Below are 22633 nucleotides of genomic sequence, written 5' to 3' on the forward strand. Positions count from 1 at the left end.
TTTTTTTTTATTTTAATAAATTTATTCATAAGAATTATTATAAAAATAAATTAGATAAAATTGTGAGTTATTAAAATACACAAATAATAATAATACAAAATCTCAATTGGTAGATTTAAAGAATTTTATTATAGTGGTAATATTGAAATGATAATATTAAATATAATGATAATAGTAATAACATTAAATAATTTTTTCATAGTAATAAAATAGTAATAAAATTTCATAGTAAAAAAATAGAAAAGAAACAAATTGAGCATTTTGATTTTAAATTACCATGTTGAAAAGTCAATTTTTTTAATCGAAGACATAATAATTTAATATTAATAATTGAAGAAAAAATTTTATATAATTATTTTATTTTATATAAATTTTATATAGTTAAAAGTAAAATCGAAAATTTACTTCACATAAAAAAAAACGAACAAAATAAAATATCAAATCAAATTAATTTATTATTAAAGGTTACAAAAATTATTTAATGTCGTATATTTCTAATAACAAATGATATTTTTAATAACTAAATATTACATATAATTAATATTAATTAATAATAATTAATATTACATATTAAATATAAAAAAGTAATTCGATTGATCATTGAAATACAATTAATAATTATTTAATTGTAAAAATTTTCATTCTCGAATGTGATATGTAAGCGAGATATGAATACGAATCTTTTTATTAGAATCGTGATAGCTTCTTCCGCATATATTCGAAAGCTAAAATATTATATATTTTATAAAATTTGTGATGCAAATTTTCCAACGATCTGCAATTCATACTATTTTCCTTTCCATCTGTTTACGTAAATTGTATGTATTGTATAAACAATAAATTGTTCACGAAATTGAAATAGTTTTTGATCGTGTATGGCAATATGATTCTTAGAAAACTTGTTTTCATTCAAATTCGTTTTGTTAATTCTACAAATGATTTTCTCAGTTTTCATGAAAATTGTGATAATGACAAAAATTATAATAATGGAATCTTCATGGCATATTATTAGAAATTTCAAATTATTAAATTGAAGAAATATTTGATTGAATACTTTTTATATTTATAATAAATATACAATTATTCAAATCTTTAAGATTTAATGTTCTTTCTAAGAATTTATATTAAAGAATTAATATATTCAATATTATAGCGAAGCCAGTGATAAATAAATGTCACTAATCTATAATATAATATAATATATAATTTAATTATATAATATATAATTTCATATGCTACTAATAGTATTATTTTTTACTTAATTGTAATTGTTATACCTTCAGAAAACTTATTATAAAATCAAAAAAACACAAAAAATATATTCAAAAATATTCATTCTTGATTGAATAAAAAATTCTCATTTCTTATAATTTCAAAAAACCAAATTTATACAAAATCCAAATTAAAATCAATTAACTAATTCTTTTGTTAGATGATGAATTTAGTTATTTTTTTTTAATCAAAATATATTTGATAAAAAAGATTGTTACTATTTAATATATTTATTATTGATTTATATTCTAAGAGTTTTATTAAATAAATTGTTATCAGAAATACAGTTATCAAAAAAATATCGATATAATTTTAGATTAATATAAGAGTCAAAAGAAAATATAAAAAATAAAATTAGAATCAAATTGATGAATATTATATAATTAAAAAAATAAATACTAGAATTGACATGAGTTTATATCTTATATCATTGATTGATGTTTAATTAATTAATATTCGAATATTTTATTTTAAAAGATCTAAATTCTAACTTATCTTTATAATATGAGAATTTAACGAAGACAATATTGAAAAGTATGACAATTTTCGTTTCATGATAAGCCATCTCAAAGATACCATTACATAGTAGATGGTTAGAATTACGTCAAATAAGATCATTTATAAGATATAGATATAAGATATGTTAATTAAGTTGGTAACATGCAAATTCATTCTCCTATTTCCTTCTTTCTTTCCTTCACCTTTTATTAGTCAGATAAATTGAAGCATATAAGATTTTGATATAATTATATGCAATTTATCATAATTGAGAATAATATCGCAATCTTAATCTAACAAAATTTATTTACGTAAGAAAATATACTATCAGATAAACTAAGAAACTAAGGCTAATCTAATAATGCTACTTGGTCAGCATATACATTTTTTCACATGTAACATACACATTTATAATAAAAATTATGAAATCATTGATGAATTTTCATTAAATTCCATATATTTATTTTATGCTAAAGAATACTATTTTATACTAAAGAATTTATTTTTAAAGTAATCGATTTGAATTATCAATTATAATGGAAAATTTTATCCATTATATATTTTTATAATCTACTTTTAGCATTTTGATTATTGATTCATTCTTTATTTTACAATTATACAATATTTTTCCATTCAATTTATAAAATTTTTAAATATGTTTTTTATTTTTTGATTTGACTGTCTAGCTAATGCAGATTTTTAATTAATTTAAAAAACTTAAGTTGTTTTAAATTAAAAAAAAGCATCCTATAGATTGAAATATCTGAAATAATAAAGTAAAATTATATTTGATCATAAAAAACGAATTGAGCTATTATTCTTCATGGTTTTCGAAATACGTTATTTTTCTAATATTCAAATTTCCAATTAAAGATTTTTATGCGATCAGATATGTATATGATGATAAAGAAAATAAAAAAAAAACTCATTTATCAGAAGTTAGTCTGTGGAAACTGTCTTATATTTCATTTCAGACAGAAGCCAAGAATGTATTAATCTTTACGTGTTCATGTGGCGACTTCCTTGTTCTTTTATCATGTTCACGTATTAGTATATAATCTGATTGCAACAATATGTGACTATGATTTATCATTTCACAGAAATAAAATGTTATGTGTACTTCAGAGTTGTTAATTCGACTTATTTCTTATTTTCATGCGCTACATCAAATTATCAAGAAAAATATCGAAAGCCAATAGAACAGTTTCGCTGATGGAATGTTGGTTTAATTTGGTATACTTAGGAATGTTAATGTCAAAAAAATTATCTGAGAATCATCAAAAGAAATGGTCTTACATATTTTGTATATATTTTCTATAATATTTTCATAACCTAACATCGTATAATTTAAATATAATCAAAATAAAATATAGATTATTTTTTTGATAATATGCTCTTCATAATGCTTAATCATAATGATTGTTTAATAATGATTCGTGCAGTGAGTTATTTTAAATTAATCTTAAATTTTACAATATTATATTTATGATATTAATGTAAGTACAATTACATTATAATCGTATTTCAATAACAAGTGAGATACTAAAAATAAAAGAGATGAAAAAGAAAAGAAAAAAAAGAAGAAAGAATATATTTCATTTCATAAAATGAACTTATCAATAAAGTTATTCTTCAAACTCATATTTTAAATATTAAGAATATCAGAGATATAATATTACATTAATATTTATCAAAATAAATTATATTTATTAAATAATATTACATTAATATATTTAGTAAAGAATAGATGATAAGTACTTATGAAGGTCATTTTTGATGCATGTTGTATAAGATAAAAAATACAAAAAATTGTAGTACATAACATAATATATAGTAAATAATATAAATGATTATCAATATAATATATATTGCATAATTTATTCGGAATCATATAAATATTTCAAAAAATATAGAAGATGGAAAATTTTTAAGCAAAAGTTACAGAAAATCGAGAGATACATGACATTTATATTTATTTGATTTTGAAATAATTTAAAAAGCCCTATTAAAAAACATTTTTGATTAAGTTTTAAAATTTATATTTTCTTATTATATATTCTTATAATTAATATTAATATAAATTCTTCAACAACAAAATCACAAAATCATTAAATTTAAATCTTCTAAACATTTTTTAATGAATAGCAATTATCTTCTGTATTTGCCAGCTGAATGAATAATAATATTTATTACACATATTTTTAGTTCACTACAATTAGCATGTTTTTTTCGAAACTTGGAATGATTTATGATTTTATTGTTTGTTTAATTAGTCAGTGAAGATTGTGTGTATCATTTCAAGTCGATCATTATCTGAGAATCATCAAAAGAGACGGTCTTACATATTTTTTGTACTATATTTTCATAATCTTTTTTAATTTTTCTTTCAAGTCAAAAATAAATTTGATAAATTTATGAATTACCACTTTTAATAACATGTGCATTTTAATCTCTGCGAATCTTTCTTATGACATTCTTATGAAATTAGTTACTCATTGTTTGACAGTCATCAACAAAATAAAAATAGAAATTTTTCCGGAATTAAATTTCATATTCAATACCCAAATGAATTTTAATATTCACAAATTAATTAAATTATAAATCATTAATTCGAAATATAACAATTAAAAACATCTATATCTATACGTGCATCTTTTATGAGTTTAAGACGATTATAATGTATAATATATATCTGCAATATCTATATATATATATATAATTTAATAATTCTTTCTTAATAATGCATTATTTTTTTCTTTTTTGAATCTGCAGTATATCTTCAGATGTTTAAAATAGGTATTTATTAAATTTTCTTAATTTTAACTTTTCATTTATCTAAAAGATCTTGATGATTATCATCAAATGCTTTATGCTTGTTTACTTTCTTCATATTAAATATTAAGAAATATAGATTTTGTTTCTTTGTTTATTTACTTTTTCTTTTAAATAATATTCTTTATTATTTATATTCAAAATAAAATAAATTTATATAAATAATAATTAATAAATATAATATAAATATAATAATAATTATAAATTTGAAATATCATTAATAAAAAATTATTTTCTCCATTTTTTTCTTTAAATCTTATGATCATATCATGGAACATAAATATATTAAAGAAAGAATATTATAAAAGATATATTATAAAAGATATCAAAAAGATGTATGAAGTAGAAGAAATGAAGTAATTAAAGAGAATAATCAAACTGAATTAAGTAAGTTGAAACAAGACCATAAGATTTACGGTACAATGAAACATAAGTACATTTTTTCTTAGTTTTCAATATATCGTAAGTGATTCATTCTTTTTCTGCTTTATTCTTATCTTTACTTCTATCAATTTAAATAATTTCGTTTTTTTGATCTTAAAATTTTTTCTATATTTCTATATTGAATAAACATCTATGCTGTTCTATTATCATCGTTCTATAACATTGATCGATGAAGTACTTATATAAAGAATACATCTTATATTATAAACAAAAAAATATATACATGTCATGAAATTGAATTCTTTTCAAATGAAAAAAATGATACTTATAATTGTTCTTCATATTTCATTTTTATTTATATAATTCGTACTTATATAAATTCAAATACGTTACGAAAATTCATGTTTTCTAAACTCCTTTGCATTTTAAATATTCGTTTTAAATATTTTAAAAGTTGTTTTTTTGATACGAGATATATTATATGATTTATTGATTTTTAATTAATATTAATATTAAGCTTTATTTTAATAAAAATATTTGTAGTATTTGTTAAAATATTACAGATATTTTTTTAAATAGTGAAATATAAAGTGAAATAGCAACAATTATATTTAATAATAAATAAAAATAATATCCAGAAAAATTTTATATTTATTTAATCAAAACGAATCAACTTTTCTCATAAGTTACAAGTTATAAGAAACATTAATAATTAAGCATTTTTTACATAAGAAATGATAATAGCAGAGAGAAAAATATGAAATAAGAAATTATATAAGAGATCGTATAAAAAATAAAATCAATTAGGAACATATATCATAACATGTTATGTAATATAATATAATAACGATATATTTTTATATATTAGAATTAAATATATTTAATTATATAATAATAATATCAATAAGTATATTATATTATTATAATATATTCTATACTAATGAATTTATCCATATATCTTATTAATGTATTTTATTATAACATAATAATTAATGTTTGACATATAAAAGAAAATTAGCGTGAAATATAAATATAAAGTATTATCATTTATAAGATTTAGAGAATTTAATCAAAGCATGTTTAAAAACAAGATTAGTTTAATTAGCTAAAAGAAAATATATAAGAATTTCCCAGAAACTATGAATGAAAATTAATATAATGAAATTTCAAGTTAAAGACAAATAAATTGAATAGATAGAATAATAAAATATTTAATGAATAGTAAAATAATTTAAATTGGTTTAAAAATATTAAAGATATTAATATGTAATACATGTCAATATTTTTTAACATATGATGATTTTTTCGGTAAGTTACCGTGATATTGTCCCATGTAAACTTTATAAAATCATGTTATCTTTTTTGTAACATTTCTTGTAATACTTTTTACTGGGAAATGTAATCTCGGTCCTTTGCAATCATGGCCAACCAGACTCTTCGTCATAGTTGATAAAGTGTTTTTTCCGTGTTACTTTAAGATTTATTTGCAAGGTCAAGAGTTCATTCGGTCACCACTTTATAACACAGAAAATTCATTTTAGCGTAAGAACAATTCATAAAGAACAATCTGTTATAATGTCGAATTTTGGTCATATACTAAGCAGTAAATATTTAATTAAATATAGATTTAATTGAAGATAATTCGTTCAATTAAGGAATAATTAAAAATAAAACAAGAAAAAACTTTTCGTGAATACAATTTTCTGAAAACAATTTTTTGATAATATTATTGATTAAATAAATTTATTTATTGATTTAATAAATTATGTCGCGATATTATTATCTTAATTCAAAGTCATGTTTATTTTTTAAAAACAGAATTACATTATTTTAGATAAATTTAATATATAATCGAAATGTTTTAATAACCATGACTATTAAGAGAATAAGTAAACAAAGTAAAAATTTTCATAAAAAAAATAAAAGTTTATGTAATTAAATTTTTTTATTCAATTATACTATAATTAATTATACTATACAATTATACTATAATTAATTGTTTAATTTTACAATTAATTAAAATTTTATAATATATAGGTTCTGTTTAATTGAATACAACTATATTTAAATAATCATTAGAAAAAATTACAAAAATTTCAAAGCATGAAGTTTCTAGTATCTTAATGTACGGACGATAAATCATATTATTCTTATTCTTGTAATTAATCTTTTTTACAATATATTTTCTTATATAAAATTTTCTATAATTTTAATTCTTTAAAATATTTCATATGCAATTGTTTTAATAATAATAATTTTTATCCAATCATATGATAAATTCAATATTTTTAAAATAATATTCTATTTTCCATTCCATTTTATATTTTATTCTTTCGATTTCTATCAATTTGTTTCAAAAATCTTCTCAATATGATGTTCGAAAAATTCTAAATCACTATATTTACATTGCATTATATTTCTCAGTCTTTATATTATTTTGATGAAATTAAAATAAAAGTTTAAAATAATGAATGACGAAAGTCGAAAATGCGATCATGCATTTTTATTCCAGCGATAATCAGTGAATATTTTTGTACATAGTTAATTTTGATATCAATTTTTGATAACATATATATATATATATATATATATATATATTGTGAGTTAATAATATCGCCGTTTTACGCATGTCTGAACTGCTCTACTATTCTATTTAATTAAAAATTAATTTATTCGATCATTATATATTATTATTTTGTTTTGATTTTATTTTAAAATTTCTCTTAATTTCTTTGTTATTTCAATTTTAAGGAATTGCATTAGTAGAATTGTATTGAGTAAGTCATAATGAAAATAAATGAATCATTAATAATAAACATGTTTAATAAAAATATTAAATATCATAAAATATCATAAAACATGTTGAATATCAAATATTAATCAAATTAATCAATAAATTTATTCGTGATGATTTCGTTTTTTTTATTCTTCTTATATACTATTTATTATTATTACTTCTTATATTATGTTACAGGTCCGTCACAATATACATATATATAAATTCGCAGTATGAATTTCTTTCGTGTATTCTGAAGATCCATAAATTTCTAACTTACGTCGTGAATAAAACGATGATTCATTTCTGAAAATTTTCTAGTTGGTGAAAAATATGAGACACATAAAGATGTGCAGCGTTTATATGGAAAAAAAAAAAAAAAATAATAAAATAAAATAGAGAAGAAAATAGTTTGAGAGAATTGATGATAAAAGATGTTTTTTTTTTTCTATCAGAACAGCGAACTGTTTTTTTCTGTGCAAGACGATATTTCGTAATTATCACGAAATGCTTCCACTTGTTTTTTTCTTCTCATAATTGCACAAACTATCCTTTTAATTTTGGTCAGAATCAGTAATATGAAAATATATTGTTTGTTTTTTAAGATTCAAAAAGTAACTGAAATTTAAAAAAATACATTAAAAAAAATTTATGTTTTGGATTTTAAAATATTTAAATTTGCGAATTATTTTCTTTTTTGTTTTTTTTTTTTTTTTGTTTTTTCTTAATACAAGATCTGATAGTTCATTCATTCGATTATCTTTTAAAATTTAAAAATTATTATATCTTTTGATGTTTGTTGCTTATTTTTGCATCAATTTCGATAAAATTTTCAATATATATAATTGACATAAATCTTCAAAATATATTATTTTTATTTATAACTTTTTATTACAAATTCAGATAAAAAAGTTAAAATAGAAAACAATTATTTTTTTTGTGATTCCAATTTAATTTTTTTCAAAATTTTTTTACATATCATCTAGCAAATTAATCTTTATAATTTTTTGAAAAAACTTATATTTCTCAGTCTTTATAGTGATTTAATTCAATTTTAAGAGTTAATCTATTTTAAAATTTTTTTTAAAAAATGATCGAATATTTTTTCAGGAATTATATGCTGTTTTATTAAATATTGTTGATATATTATTTAAAAATGCATTTCAAAACAATGTTATAGTTCTTATACAATTCATTAATATTATAAATAGAATTCTATAATATATATTTCTTATTTATAATATAATAATAAAAGGAAATAAGAGAAGAATTTATTTTCTCATTACAACAAATATTATAATAAATATATCTTTAATTTATTATAATATTATAATATTATATAATATTATATATTATATTTATTAATATTATTAATATTATATAATATAATTTTTAATTTTTAATTATTAATTTAATTTTCTTTAATAAAATAATGTATTTATATATTGCAATACGCTTTACTCATTATACAAAAATGTTTAACAATCTTCAACAATTTTGTATAATTTTTTAAAAACAAGCAAAACAAAAAATGAATAAAAATTATAAATTCATAATAAAACAATAAAGAACCGAAGTTGATTTGATTTCCTATCGTGTACGTTTATAAATTTTAAAACAGTTTCAAATTTCGTATGTATTTCTGTAATGAGTGGAAATTGTATCGGTCAAAATGAAATTCATTAGACATATTCAAAATAACGTTGATGCTGGATGAATAATTTCGCAATCCATATCTCATTACAACAATATCATAAGAAATACAATAACGTAGGAATTACAATAATTTTCTTTTTCCATTATTTATCATACAATATATACATATGTTTATTTATACAATAATTATGCAAATGTGAATTTATTTATCAATAAACATCATCAATATTGAAAACAATAAAATATGTGACAAATTTGTAATATCATCTTGAAAAAAACAGAAACAATTGAATGACTTTCTCCATTCTATTGAATGATAACTTTCTAATATCTCTACTTTGTTTCTTTTTTTATCAAATTAAAATCTAATTCGAAATCTTTCTTTATATCATTTAACTTGAATTTGCGGAATTTTGCGCTCAGCATTAGAAACTTTTTTTTGAATAACGAATAACTTGTAACATAAATGCGTCTAAAGATTTAGTATTCTGCACGGTATTTTCAAAAAAATTACGCAATTGAAGTATTACGAATAAAATCGAAGAAATGATATCATTGACATAAAATTATTTCATCTATTGACATAAAATTAAGAACAATATCTTTCAATAGTTCTATTTAATCTTTAATTTAAAATCAAAGCAATGTTCATTGTAATAAATTGCGCATCATATCCCAGTAATCAATTACGAAAATATATTTCTATCACATTTTTGAAACAAATCGATCGCGATTTTCTCAGTGTCTTCAATAAAAAAAAAAAATCAATCAAATCTTCAACAAAAAAAAAAAAAAAAAAGAAAAAAATACAAAGAAGAATCGTCTTTTCTCCCAATTTCTCCTTTCTTTCTTTTTTTAACTTTACTTTTTTTACTATTTTTCAGAATGTTGTCAACTGGTAATAAAAAGCGTGAACATACCGTCGATAGTGAAAGCCGACAATACCGATTATGTAATTCTTGATTGCGATTACGATCTCGAGAATACATCGAGCAACGGATTAGTAGTGAAATGGTTTTTCAATACAAACGAAGTGGCCTATCAATGGATATACGGTAGAGGTCCTTTGGCTGAGATATCACGCGGAAGTACGTTGATTTAAAGTATAAAGCTAGTAACGATCCATGTACCACTTACCGAGCCATGAAATTGAATAAACCTGGTATCGATCTTACCGGCGAATATATATATGTCATATCTATTTTCGCAGATGAGCAATCTGCAAGCGCCTCTATGGTTGTGTATTGTATTTCATTATTGATTATTTATGTTGAATAAAATAGGCTAATTATTCTTTTTTTTTATCATGAAAATGAAGATGAAAATTTTTGGTAATTATTTTATATAAAAAGATACCAATTTTAATGAGTTTGAAATATATCGTCACAAATAACATTTTAAAGCTTCTTTTTATCGAGTATAATATAACTATTGAGCCAAATGAATGAGAATCAAGCTTTTAAATCATAGTAACTACGCTTTATACATATATACTATATATACTATTTTTTTTTTTGGTAACAATTCAATATCCTTTTTTTTGATCTTTTCAGATTACATTAAAACAATAATGTATTAATCTTAGTACATCTTGATCGATCCAAATTGCATTAAAGCAATAGGAAATTGACAAATAGTTTTTCCAATCACTAGAAAAACTCGATTATCGAGACATCGTTCATTGTTTACAGATTGAAGATTTTTTGACATAATGTAAAAAATATTATTATAGAAAATATAATATATTATATTAAATTTTAAGAATAAAGTAAATTTATAAGAATTTATAAGAATTGTATGAAATTAAATATAGAGGGTATTATAAAGAAAAATTTTTCAAGATTTTAAGATTTATAGTACTCATCAAAACAAAAAATATCCATATAATCAATATAATCAATATAAATCCTATAATCAATTTTTTTAACATAAATTTGAGTTTTATTATTTACAAATATTCGATATATGAGTAAGTTTCTTTGCAACATATTAAATATAAAGAAAGATTCATTCAAGAAATCAGTACAAAAGATTCAGATTGTTTACAAAAGATTATTATTAATATTAATAAAAATTACTTTATAAATGTAAACAAAGTAAATTTTCATTATTTATTTAGTATTATGTATAAAAATTATTCTTGAATTGTTATTATTCAAACATGGAAATAGCAAATGTGCATTTTATATATAGCTTTGTCAATGTTTTTATCTTACTTTGTATTTATGAAATAATCTTTGTTGATTATTTAAATATAACTTTTTTTTATAATCAGTGATGCACAAAATAAATTTGAACGTTTTAACAAAGATTTATTCACTTACTTTCTATTTTAATTAATAAAGAATATGATTCTTTATTTATAATAACTGATACCTTTAACTAAAAATTTCTTATTAATTAACATAAATAGAAAAATATAAATAAATTTAAAACATAAGTGAAAGTTTTAATTTGTTTCATAATTTATAAAATTCATAGAAATAAGAAATTATAATATAAAGAGAAATTATAATGTAAATTATTAAATATTTGATTAAAATCTTTGAAAAATACGGGCATAACGAAATAAAATATGACATTTCAAAAATAAAAACATTATAGAATAGATATAAAATAATTCATATTCAAAAATTTAATTATATCATTTTTTGATTTTTTAATTATTTAATTATATTTTTATTATTTAATTATTTAATTTTTTAATTATTTTCTGAATAATTAACGTATAAACCCGTATGTATTTAAAAAATAAGCGCGTAAATTAATTCTTCTATGCATTAATAAATTATTTTCGAAATAATAATATTTGAATATTATATTCATTTATATAAAATTCAATCATTATATTTTATAAAAAAATATTAACAATTTAATTCTTAAATACTTGAATTATTACGAAACTTTTCATTTCTTTTGAATTTATTAATTATTTTTCAGAGACGAGTTTCAATTAAAATGCGTGATAATTTATTGAACCATCATATTATTTCGTCATATTATTTTGTCGTATTTTATAATACATGAAATCACAACAGAAATCGAACAAGCTTTACAGTCTATTGTAAATCGATCTCTTTTCTCTTTTCTTCCATTAATATTTAATATATTTAATATTTCCATAATATTTAATAATTAATATTTCATATAAATAATAAAAAATATGCATTTAACTTTTGAAATTTTTAATAATTAATTTCTTTTTTTCTTTAATTCTTTTTTTATTTCTTTTCTTTTTTCTGTTTATATTTTTAGGATAGAAGCTTTATTTAAAATTTTTTTAATTATTTTGTTAGAATAATATAAATCGTGATGTTTTTTTTCTATTTTCGAATTCCAATTTTTACATGAAAGTTAAAATATACATATTTTTACCATAAAGAAAAAAATATCGCGAAAAAACTTTTATTTAAGATTTCTATTTAAGAACTTCATTTATTTATTATTTATTATTTATTAAGAGTTTCATTAATTAAAATATATGATTCCGAAATTAATATTTTTTATTTTATATTTCTTCTTTTTTTTCTTTATATTTTATTTTATTTCTTCTTTCTCTTAATTTCTTTCTTTCGCTCCGTTAATTTTGTAAAACTTCTCCTAATATCACGATTTTCTTCTCTTGGAAAATAAATATACTATTTTTTTTTTTTTTTTAGATTTTTTTCTTTTTTTCTTGAGATATTTAAGAAAATAGCAACAAAATATAATTTATATATAAAGTTAAAGGTATATATTAATTCTAAGTGATTATTAAAATTTATCATTTAAATTCAAATTGATTAAGTAATTATTAATATATAATTATTTATATTCGTAATATATTCGTTATAATAAATTCGTTAATATATTCGTAAAAAATCGATTTTAAAAACTAACAAACACAAAAGTTAATATACAAAATATCGTTGATGTTTGTTTATTATAAGCAATTTAAATTCATGTTAGATGAAGCAAGACGAAAATAAAATAGGACTGTATGACGATATGATAAAGTGAAATAATTTCTATCTTTGTTTCGCTTCATTTAAAAGAAATTTCAATTGTTTATAACTTAATAAAATATAAATAACATATATATATAATATAAATAACATAAATAGAAATAGAAATAAATAAATCAAATATAAAAAAATAATGAATAAAAATGTAAATAAATAATTTCAAAAAATTATTTAATTCCAAATTTTTTGAATTATAAAAAATTTTTGGATATAAATAAGTAATATATAAATAAATATAAATATATAATTGATCAAAAAAAAATAATTTAAAGATAATGAGAAAATATGAAAATTTTTATATATTCTTGATTATTACAACACTTGATTCTTTTTTTATTGCATTTTAATTCTTTCTTTTATTTTTATGCATTGTCAATTTCTTTTTTTTTATACAAAGATCATCAAAAGAAGAAAAAAAAGATAGAAATTGTTGTAAAAAACATTAAACATGCATAATGTAGAATACATTAAAACATAACAATCAAACATCAATCATAATACAAATTTGTTCTAAAAAAAAATAAAAATTGTATTAATTATTTTACTTAATTTTATAAATTATTAAATTAATTTATATATACAATAATATAATAATACAATATATATATATATATATATATATTTATATTTTCAGCAAAAATAATAAATATTTTAAAATTTTTGAAAAATATATGTGTACAATATATATATAAAATAGATTTTTTAAGTTTTTGTAAATTACAATTTCAATATAATTGTACAAATAAACATAATAAATTAAAAATAAAAGATTTTTAAAATCAATATTTAGAATATATTATAGTATAAAGAAGTAGAATATAATAGAATATATTATAGTTTAAAATTTTTTAAATTAATTTTATTGATTAAATTTAAATGAAACTTTTATCTTTTTATTTATTTATAAAATATTACTTTATATTCGTTATATATATAATAATATTATAATTCATAAAAATTTAAGTGATAAGAGTTTAACCATCTCTAAAGAAAGCTAAACTTATTGAAAATTGAGAATATATTGATTAAATTTTTTATGTTATAATTTGATTCCGAAAATTAGTTAATCTAATATACATATATATGCGGAATTGATTCAATGTTTTTCAATAAATTGATATATAATAATGGTATAATGAATAGTTTAACAACAAAAATAGCCAATAATAAAATTTCAAATAAATAGATGAATAAATAAAATATTTATTTTTTTTTAACAACGATATTATCAATTAATAAAATATATATAAAAAGAAATAAATTAAAAATTAAAAAATTAAATTATTTTAAACATATATTAAAATAAGATGTATATTCAATACTTACATTTATGCATACTTCAATATATATAAATTTAAATATATGAATACCTATTTAACATTTTATATATATATAAAATATTCGTAAGAGATTTGAAAAGTTGATTTTAAAAATCAAAACAAATATAAGAATTGATTTACAAAAATTGATCAAGATTTATAAAATTGAATAAAGTGTGATAAAGATAGAATGAAATGATGATATGACAAATCAAGATCGAACTCTAATTTATATTGTTTTCTATCTCAATCTGTCTCGTTTCATTTAATTGAAATTGCTTATATTTAATCAATATTTTTATTTATTTTTCTAGAATTGATATTTAGAAATTAAAAAAATATCTCATATATATTAACATTTTATAAATATTTAAATTTATTTAAATAATATACTAGCAACTATTATTGATATTTCTAGAAATTTTATTCACATTAGTAATTCAGAAGTTTTAATAAAACTTTCTAAGAATTCGTCCATTATAAGCTCTAATTAAAATTTAAAGAATTGAGAACAAGATGTAAAAAGTGAATCATCATTATACTCAATTATCTAGATAAAGATATAAATTTGAAGAAAAAAAATATGGATTACTTAAAATTTAAAGAATCTCTTTAGGATTAAAATTAAAAATAGGATTTATCAATATCTGTGCATAAGCAGTTGATAATAAATATACATATAAAAATTGATTGGTTGGAAGTGAATATAATATAAATAAATATAAAATATGATTGAATAAAAGTTATAATAAAATAGAATATAATTTAGAGAATGTAAATTCGTTTAAAAAACGTGGAATGGATAAAATTCCACAATTGGTTTTATAGCAATAGCAAATTTACTTTCTATTTTGAATAAGTCCGAAATCATTATTAAACTTTGTCGTTTGTAAAGAATCAAATTTGTTTTCCAATTTGTTTTATGATAACTTGATAATTTATTTCCAATGATATAATTATAGAATGATTAATATATAAAACTAATTTAGAAAAGATAAGTAAAAATTAAAAATAAAAAACAACAGTAGCACTACGATTTAAAAAAAAAATATTGAATTCATTTTGAAAGTAAAAGCTTTGTTTTTTGTAGAAGATCATCACAATATAGATATACTAAACATAATAGAAATATATAATAATAATAATATATAATAATAATAATAATAATAGAAAAAAAATATTCCAAGAATATTCTAATTTATATTGTTTTCTATCAATATAAAAAAATGTATATTTTCGATATACTTTTTAAAATGATTATGAAATTTCAGTCACATGTTTAAACGAATTTTTTTTCAAAATTTTATTCGTTAAATATAAAATATATATTACATATGGATAATATTTTATGGATAATATTTTATTTTAATTCATAATAGTTTAAAAAAATCTATGCTTTTTTCATTTTTGTATATTTCTTCTATTTAAATTTAATTTTTGAATATTAATTTTTGAATATTAAATACAGAATATAAATTATACATAATTAAGTATTCTATTTAATCTAACTAAATTAAATTTAATCTAGCTTAACTTAACTTAAACTATTATGAATTACCTATGATATAATTATTTTTAAAAATTACTTTCATTGTAGACTAAATTATTTCTTATTTAAAATATCTAAAAGTTAAAATGAGCCATATAATCGTCTTTATTATTTTCATAGGAAAAAAAACATTATACATAAGAATTAATAAAACAATTTTATATTTACTTTTTAAAATAAAAAATCATAATTTCATGATTAAGAATATTATCACCATGATTATTAATTGTAAATTTTAAATAAAATAAGTTGATATTTCAATGTGATATCACATAAATTAAAACTTATTTGTTTCAGCAACGGAGGACAAATTTGATCTTGTATATAAGAAGAAAACTATAGATGATAAAGATGGAGTGGAGATAACATGTATAGCAGAAGGACTATATCCCCAACCTATTTTAGATATATTTATCGAGTAAATATATTCCAACAAGCTTTCCAATCTTTCAATCAAGCATTACAACAAAATACTTTATTTCTTTTATATTTTTAGATTTTATTATTTTTAATTTTATTATTTTTTATTTCAACTTTTATTATTTCAAAAATTTTAATTAAGTCTTGTCTTCAATATATAAATAGGATTTTTAAAAATCGATCAATAAGATTTAACTGTATTTTTTTTAAATAATTTTAAGCAACTTTTTCCTTTGCGAAAATTTTTGTTTAGAGTTCATTAACGAAGAAATATTAACAAAAAATATTGGCCACAACAAAGAATCCTGTTGCATTAAATTCAACAGATGCTGTTTCGAGCATGTTCAAGTTCAATAATCCACTACTGATACATATGCAATGCTACTACTATATTACGATAGATCTATCTGATTGGCCAATGTTTTTCATTAAAAACTCATTGATAAAGCCGAAATGAATTTTTATAAAAAAAAAAATTAGTTATTTTATTAGTTAAGGTCTTATGAACTTCCGGAATATCTTATATATTTAATTTTTGAAATTCATTTAAATATAAAAAAATATAAATTTTTTATAATATTGTGCATATTGTATTGTGTATATTATTGCACATGTATTAATGAATTCTAGAACATTACTATGAACAAAAGTTCTAAATTCTAAACGAAAGTTCTTTAATTCGATTTAGAATCGATTTAATTCGATTTAAAAATATTCCATTAATAAATTATTCTATATCGATCAAAATTTAAAAATTGCAGTTTTTCAATTTTTAATATAAAAATAATCATTATTTTTATTGATAGAATTCTATAAGTAAGTTTTTAAATATTCAACTTTAAAAAAATTTTAACGTTGATATCTTTAAGTATCCTTATAAATGATGGAAATCTATTATCTATCATTTTTTCTAAAATAATGATTTTTGTGTTATATTATTGCAGTAAACCAATAACATGTTTGATATTCGAAATTTCTTTATTTATTTATTGATAATTGAAATTAATATATAAATAACTATATTACATAATATATATATATTATATTATATTATATATAATTATATAATAATTATATGTATTATATATATTATATATATTATATATAATTATATAATATATTTATATTATATAATATAAATAATATTAATAATATTATATAAATAACTAATTAAAATTTAATTAAAAATTAAAAATATTATGTGAAATATCTCTAATTTTAATCATTTCAAATTTTAATTAAAAATATTCAAGTTTTAATTTTAAAAAAAGGAAAAAGAATATAATTTAAAATTTAAGAAAGTTTGAAATTACGATTTTTCAAATTTTGAATTTTTTTCAATTAAAATCATTTAAAATTTTTAAAATTTTTTGAATTTCTTTTATTCAATAACTAAAATTTTCTGAAAAAATAAAATTAAATTAATGTCATCCATATATTAGATTATAATTTCATATGGATTTGTATAAATTTTTCTATACTTTATTTTTATGTTCTATGTTTCTTCTTTCTATTTCCATATTTTTCGCAATTGTACGCAATTAAAATCTTTTTTATTCAAATCTGTTTTACTAAATCCATATTAATTCTGTTCTTGAAATACTTAATTTACTGCTATAATAGAATAAACAAATACAATACAATAATATAAATATACAATATAATAATAATAAACATATATTTCTGTAATAATGTTAATATACTAAGGTATAATTAGCAGACATTTCGAGTTTCAACAATCATGATAATTTTGCAAATGTCACTTCTATTATAGAGGTGTTCTAGAAAAGCAAACAGCGAAGCCCACTGTTATGCTGCGTGCCGATGGACTATACGATATCTTATCACAAACGGCTTTATTGGATGAAGATTTGCCGGAAACAGCTACTGTCAAATGCTTACTTGGTATACCAAAGGTGAACTACAACGTTTCTCACGAAATTGTCTACTATCCTGGTTAGTGTAAACGTATTTTAATCTATCCTGTGTATCTTTGTCTATCTCGTTACCTCTGTATTATTTCTTATCTTCTTCTGCATACTTACAAAAAGCGTTTTAACCTTGATATCTTCATATCGCTATTATAGAGAAGGATTAAAGAAAAAAAAAAGAAAATGATATAAAGTTTGTTAATAAAGAAAAAAGAAAAAAAAATGTAATTTATATTTATACGAATTAATGACGTTTTATTCTTTCGAGAAATCAATTGATATTAATTTTTTAAATAAAAGTGAACTGGATTTGTTTCGAAATATTTTTATATTTTTATATTATGGTTAAATTATTTGTTTTTACAATCTAAATAAATTTATTTGATAATTTTAAATGCTTTATTTTAGTTTTGTTTTTAATTTTTTTAAAATCATTCTTAGATAGAAAATTTGTTATAATTAATCAGAAAAATAAAAATTAAAAATCTGTTATGTTTATCTTTTAGTAATTTGTTTAACGATAAAGAATTTATAATTACTTGTTATATGCAATAAATTAGAAAAGTTTAAATAAAAATCTATAATGAATCGTTATTTTGTAAAACATTAAATAAATTCAAATAAAGATATTAATACATCCATTTAAAAAAATTTATTAAATAAATATAATTTAAAAATTATGATTTAAAATCAGTAATAACATATATATTTAAATAAAGATACTAAACGAAAATTTCTAATTATATTATTATGCTGAAAACAATTATAATTGAAAGCAATTAGTGTTTTTACTGAAATTAATTATTATTTCTAAAAATAATTATTACATGCTGAAAATAATTTTTACTTCTATTGATAAATACAAAAGTATTGTATGATCAATCATGAATTTATGATTCTATATTTTTTAGTTAAAAAAATAATTCTTATCTTGATTTTTAAATTTCTTTGATTTAATATCAAATTTTTTTCTTATCCAAAATTAAAATTAAAAGATAAAATTAAAAGATAAATGATTTTATCGAAGTTTGATATTCAACAAAGTAAAAAATGTAATTAATTTTAAAAAATTAAATAACTATATAGTATATTAGTTAAAAAATAATTTTAAAAAATTATATAATTAATATAATAGATATTGTATTCAAATTCTTTAAAGATTACTTTGGCGAAAAAAAAAAATAAAAAATTTGCAATCTTCTATATCATTATGTTATATTTTTATCAGTCGATTTGTATACTATCTTATGATATAGATTATAACTTGATTGCAGGAAATTTTGCTGTTCGATCGTCAATTAACATTCTATTAATCATGATGCAAATGATACTAATCAACATATTCAATTAATCGTTTAATTATTAGGTAAGTGAATTAATATAGTATTTTCTAGGATAAATTATTTTAGATTAAAACTTATTTTAAAATTTGTTTTTTCTTGTCTTGTTTTACATTAACTTTATCTATACGAAATTTTATATTAAATTAATTTATAAACTTTGATTAAGATATCAAAGAACTATAATTTTCTTAAAACTAAGAACATGTAATCTAAATAGCTTCTCTTTGATTTTTTATATTTTCTTAATGATTAATCAATTTCGTTATTTTAATTTGACCAATTTTAATATGCAAACTCTAAAAACATTTTGAATGATTTTCAAAGAAATTTTCAAAAATTTCAAAATAATTAATGAAAAGATAAAATAGTAATTTATATATTTATTTTAAAATTATTATTCGTCACTAATCTTGATTTTGATTTATGTTGTCAAAGATATTTTTTTACTTATAATTTAATCTCTTATAGTTTTCGAAATATTTGTAAAAAAGAAGTTAATTTAAAACTATATAAGTTTTAGACGGTATTAGGAATTGAATACAATATAAATAAAAAGATATTCAATTTTTTTAAATGATTTTATTCAAAAATAATCTTAATTATGTATTTTATAAATAAAAATATAAATTAATAAAACAACTTCAAATTGAAGAATTGGTTTATATATGTTATTTAGATATTACAAATATAAGCTTTATTGTATTATCGTATTTTCTATAACAATTTAGAAAAACTTCTATATTATATTTATATAATATGTTATACATGTAATAAAAAATTTTGAATGTATTGCACAAGATAAAGAAAAATTCAATTCCATTTTCGCTACATCTAACGACAAAATAAATGAATAACTTATTCGTCTTTATCAGTATTGAAGATTTTGATTTGATAGTAAAGATTTGTTGATTAAAAAATATTTATTTATATTTTACTATAAATATCAATAATAAATATATGTTAATTATATTATAATAAAGATAAAAATGATTCATATAAATCCTAAAAGTATTACTTTTATTTTTATTTATGATTAGATTTGAAATTGAGAATAATAATGAAAAATAATTAAATAAACAAAAGAAATGAAGTTATAATATAATAAAGAATATGATTAAATCACAAAACGACACTTTGTTTACAATGAAAATTGATGTTATATTAAAGTTTTTAATACTGTTTAAATTATATTCTGTAAATATTCTGAAGAATATTTGAAGAAGTGAAGAATTTTTGGAAATGATAGAAATTGAAAAAGAAGAATGTCAAAACAAAAAGATAATGTGACTTTAAATTATAAAACAAATATTCTTTTATAGTTTAAGAATATATTTTGGAAGAATGATAAAACAACTTTTTCTAGAATCTGTGAGCTATAAATTTCGAACAGTTTCATTTTTATGACAATTATATGGATAAGACGCATATGTATATAATCATATAATTATAAAAATTTTTATCTATTATCTCTATTTATTATAATTCTTTTATTCATTTAAATTTATGTTAGAAAAAACATTGAATAAAAAAACACAGAATAAATTTTCAATTGTTTATAAATTTCATGTTTATGCGATTATTCATGATTTCGAAGATGAATATTAAAGACTAATAAAGAGACAAGTTTGAAAAATTTTAAAGAAAAAAATCTCGACATCGGATTTTCAATGTTAACTTATAAAATAATCCAAATCCAGAAAAATAAACAAATTGATTAGCTTATTATATGATACCACACAGATATCACACGATTAAATGAAATTACTTCGAATTTTATTAATAATATAAAATCTCACATTAAAAATATTGAAATAAAGAATATATTTAATGAGCAGATTTAATCTAGAATTATATTCTGATTGATTTTTAGCTGCACAAGGAACAAAAAATATTGTAGCTGTACAATTTATAGCTGTTACTTCGTATAGTTATATTATATTTTTTATAATGATATTATATAATTATATAATATAGCTATATTTAACAGCAGAAATTTGCTTCTTCATTTTTTATTTTTCTAGGAAATAGAGAGATAATTTTGACCAATATATATAAGAATCCTTACTTTAGCATTATGAATGTTTATATAATATCTTTTACATCTGGAAAATTAATCAAAGAAATTTTGATTAACAAAGATATTTGTTAAATACGATATCTTAGAACGTTTGAATTGACTGTTGATTAATAATATATTATTTAATCAATATATTGAAATATTCACAATTCTGAAGAAAACTATAGAAATGATATAATCTTTTGATACAATTTTCGCATATGAAAAATTTTGTACAGAAATTTTTTGATCTTGTAATATTATACTATTACGATGTTGATTAATATGCAAAATAATGTCATTAAATTACAATTTCTTATATATAATTAATTTTCATTATCAAAATATTATGATGTATTTGCTTATATATAGTAATATAAAAATAATATAAAAGTAGATATATTGATGAAAAATCGAATTTTGAAAATCCAATAAGTTTCTCATAATAAAATTTACATCTGCTTGTCATATATGACAATTATATTGTTATAATTTGTATGATAAAATTTTTATATTTTAAATATTTTTTTGAAGAATTTCATAATTTTATGAAAAATAATCCATATATATATATATATATATATATTTACAAT

At 18.3% G+C, this 22633-nt stretch overlaps 1 protein-coding gene across 1 annotated transcript in view; it reads left to right on the forward strand.

Moving 5' to 3' along the window:
* LOC122720310 overlaps positions 1 to 22633 on the forward strand; it is a 348706-nt gene that overhangs the window by 323742 nt on the left and 2331 nt on the right. The window contains 5 exon segments of the mRNA XM_043946929.1: positions 10303 to 10488; positions 10491 to 10664; positions 16588 to 16708; positions 18485 to 18666; positions 19916 to 20007. Of these exon segments, the coding sequence (XP_043802864.1) occupies positions 10303 to 10488; positions 10491 to 10664; positions 16588 to 16708; positions 18485 to 18666; positions 19916 to 19992 (740 nt within the window). The 3' untranslated portion in view covers positions 19993 to 20007.

Source organism: Apis laboriosa, unplaced genomic scaffold (genome assembly GCF_014066325.1).
Source record: "Apis laboriosa isolate Shangri-la unplaced genomic scaffold, ASM1406632v1 scaffold125_cov141, whole genome shotgun sequence".
NCBI lineage: Eukaryota > Metazoa > Arthropoda > Insecta > Hymenoptera > Apidae > Apis > Apis laboriosa.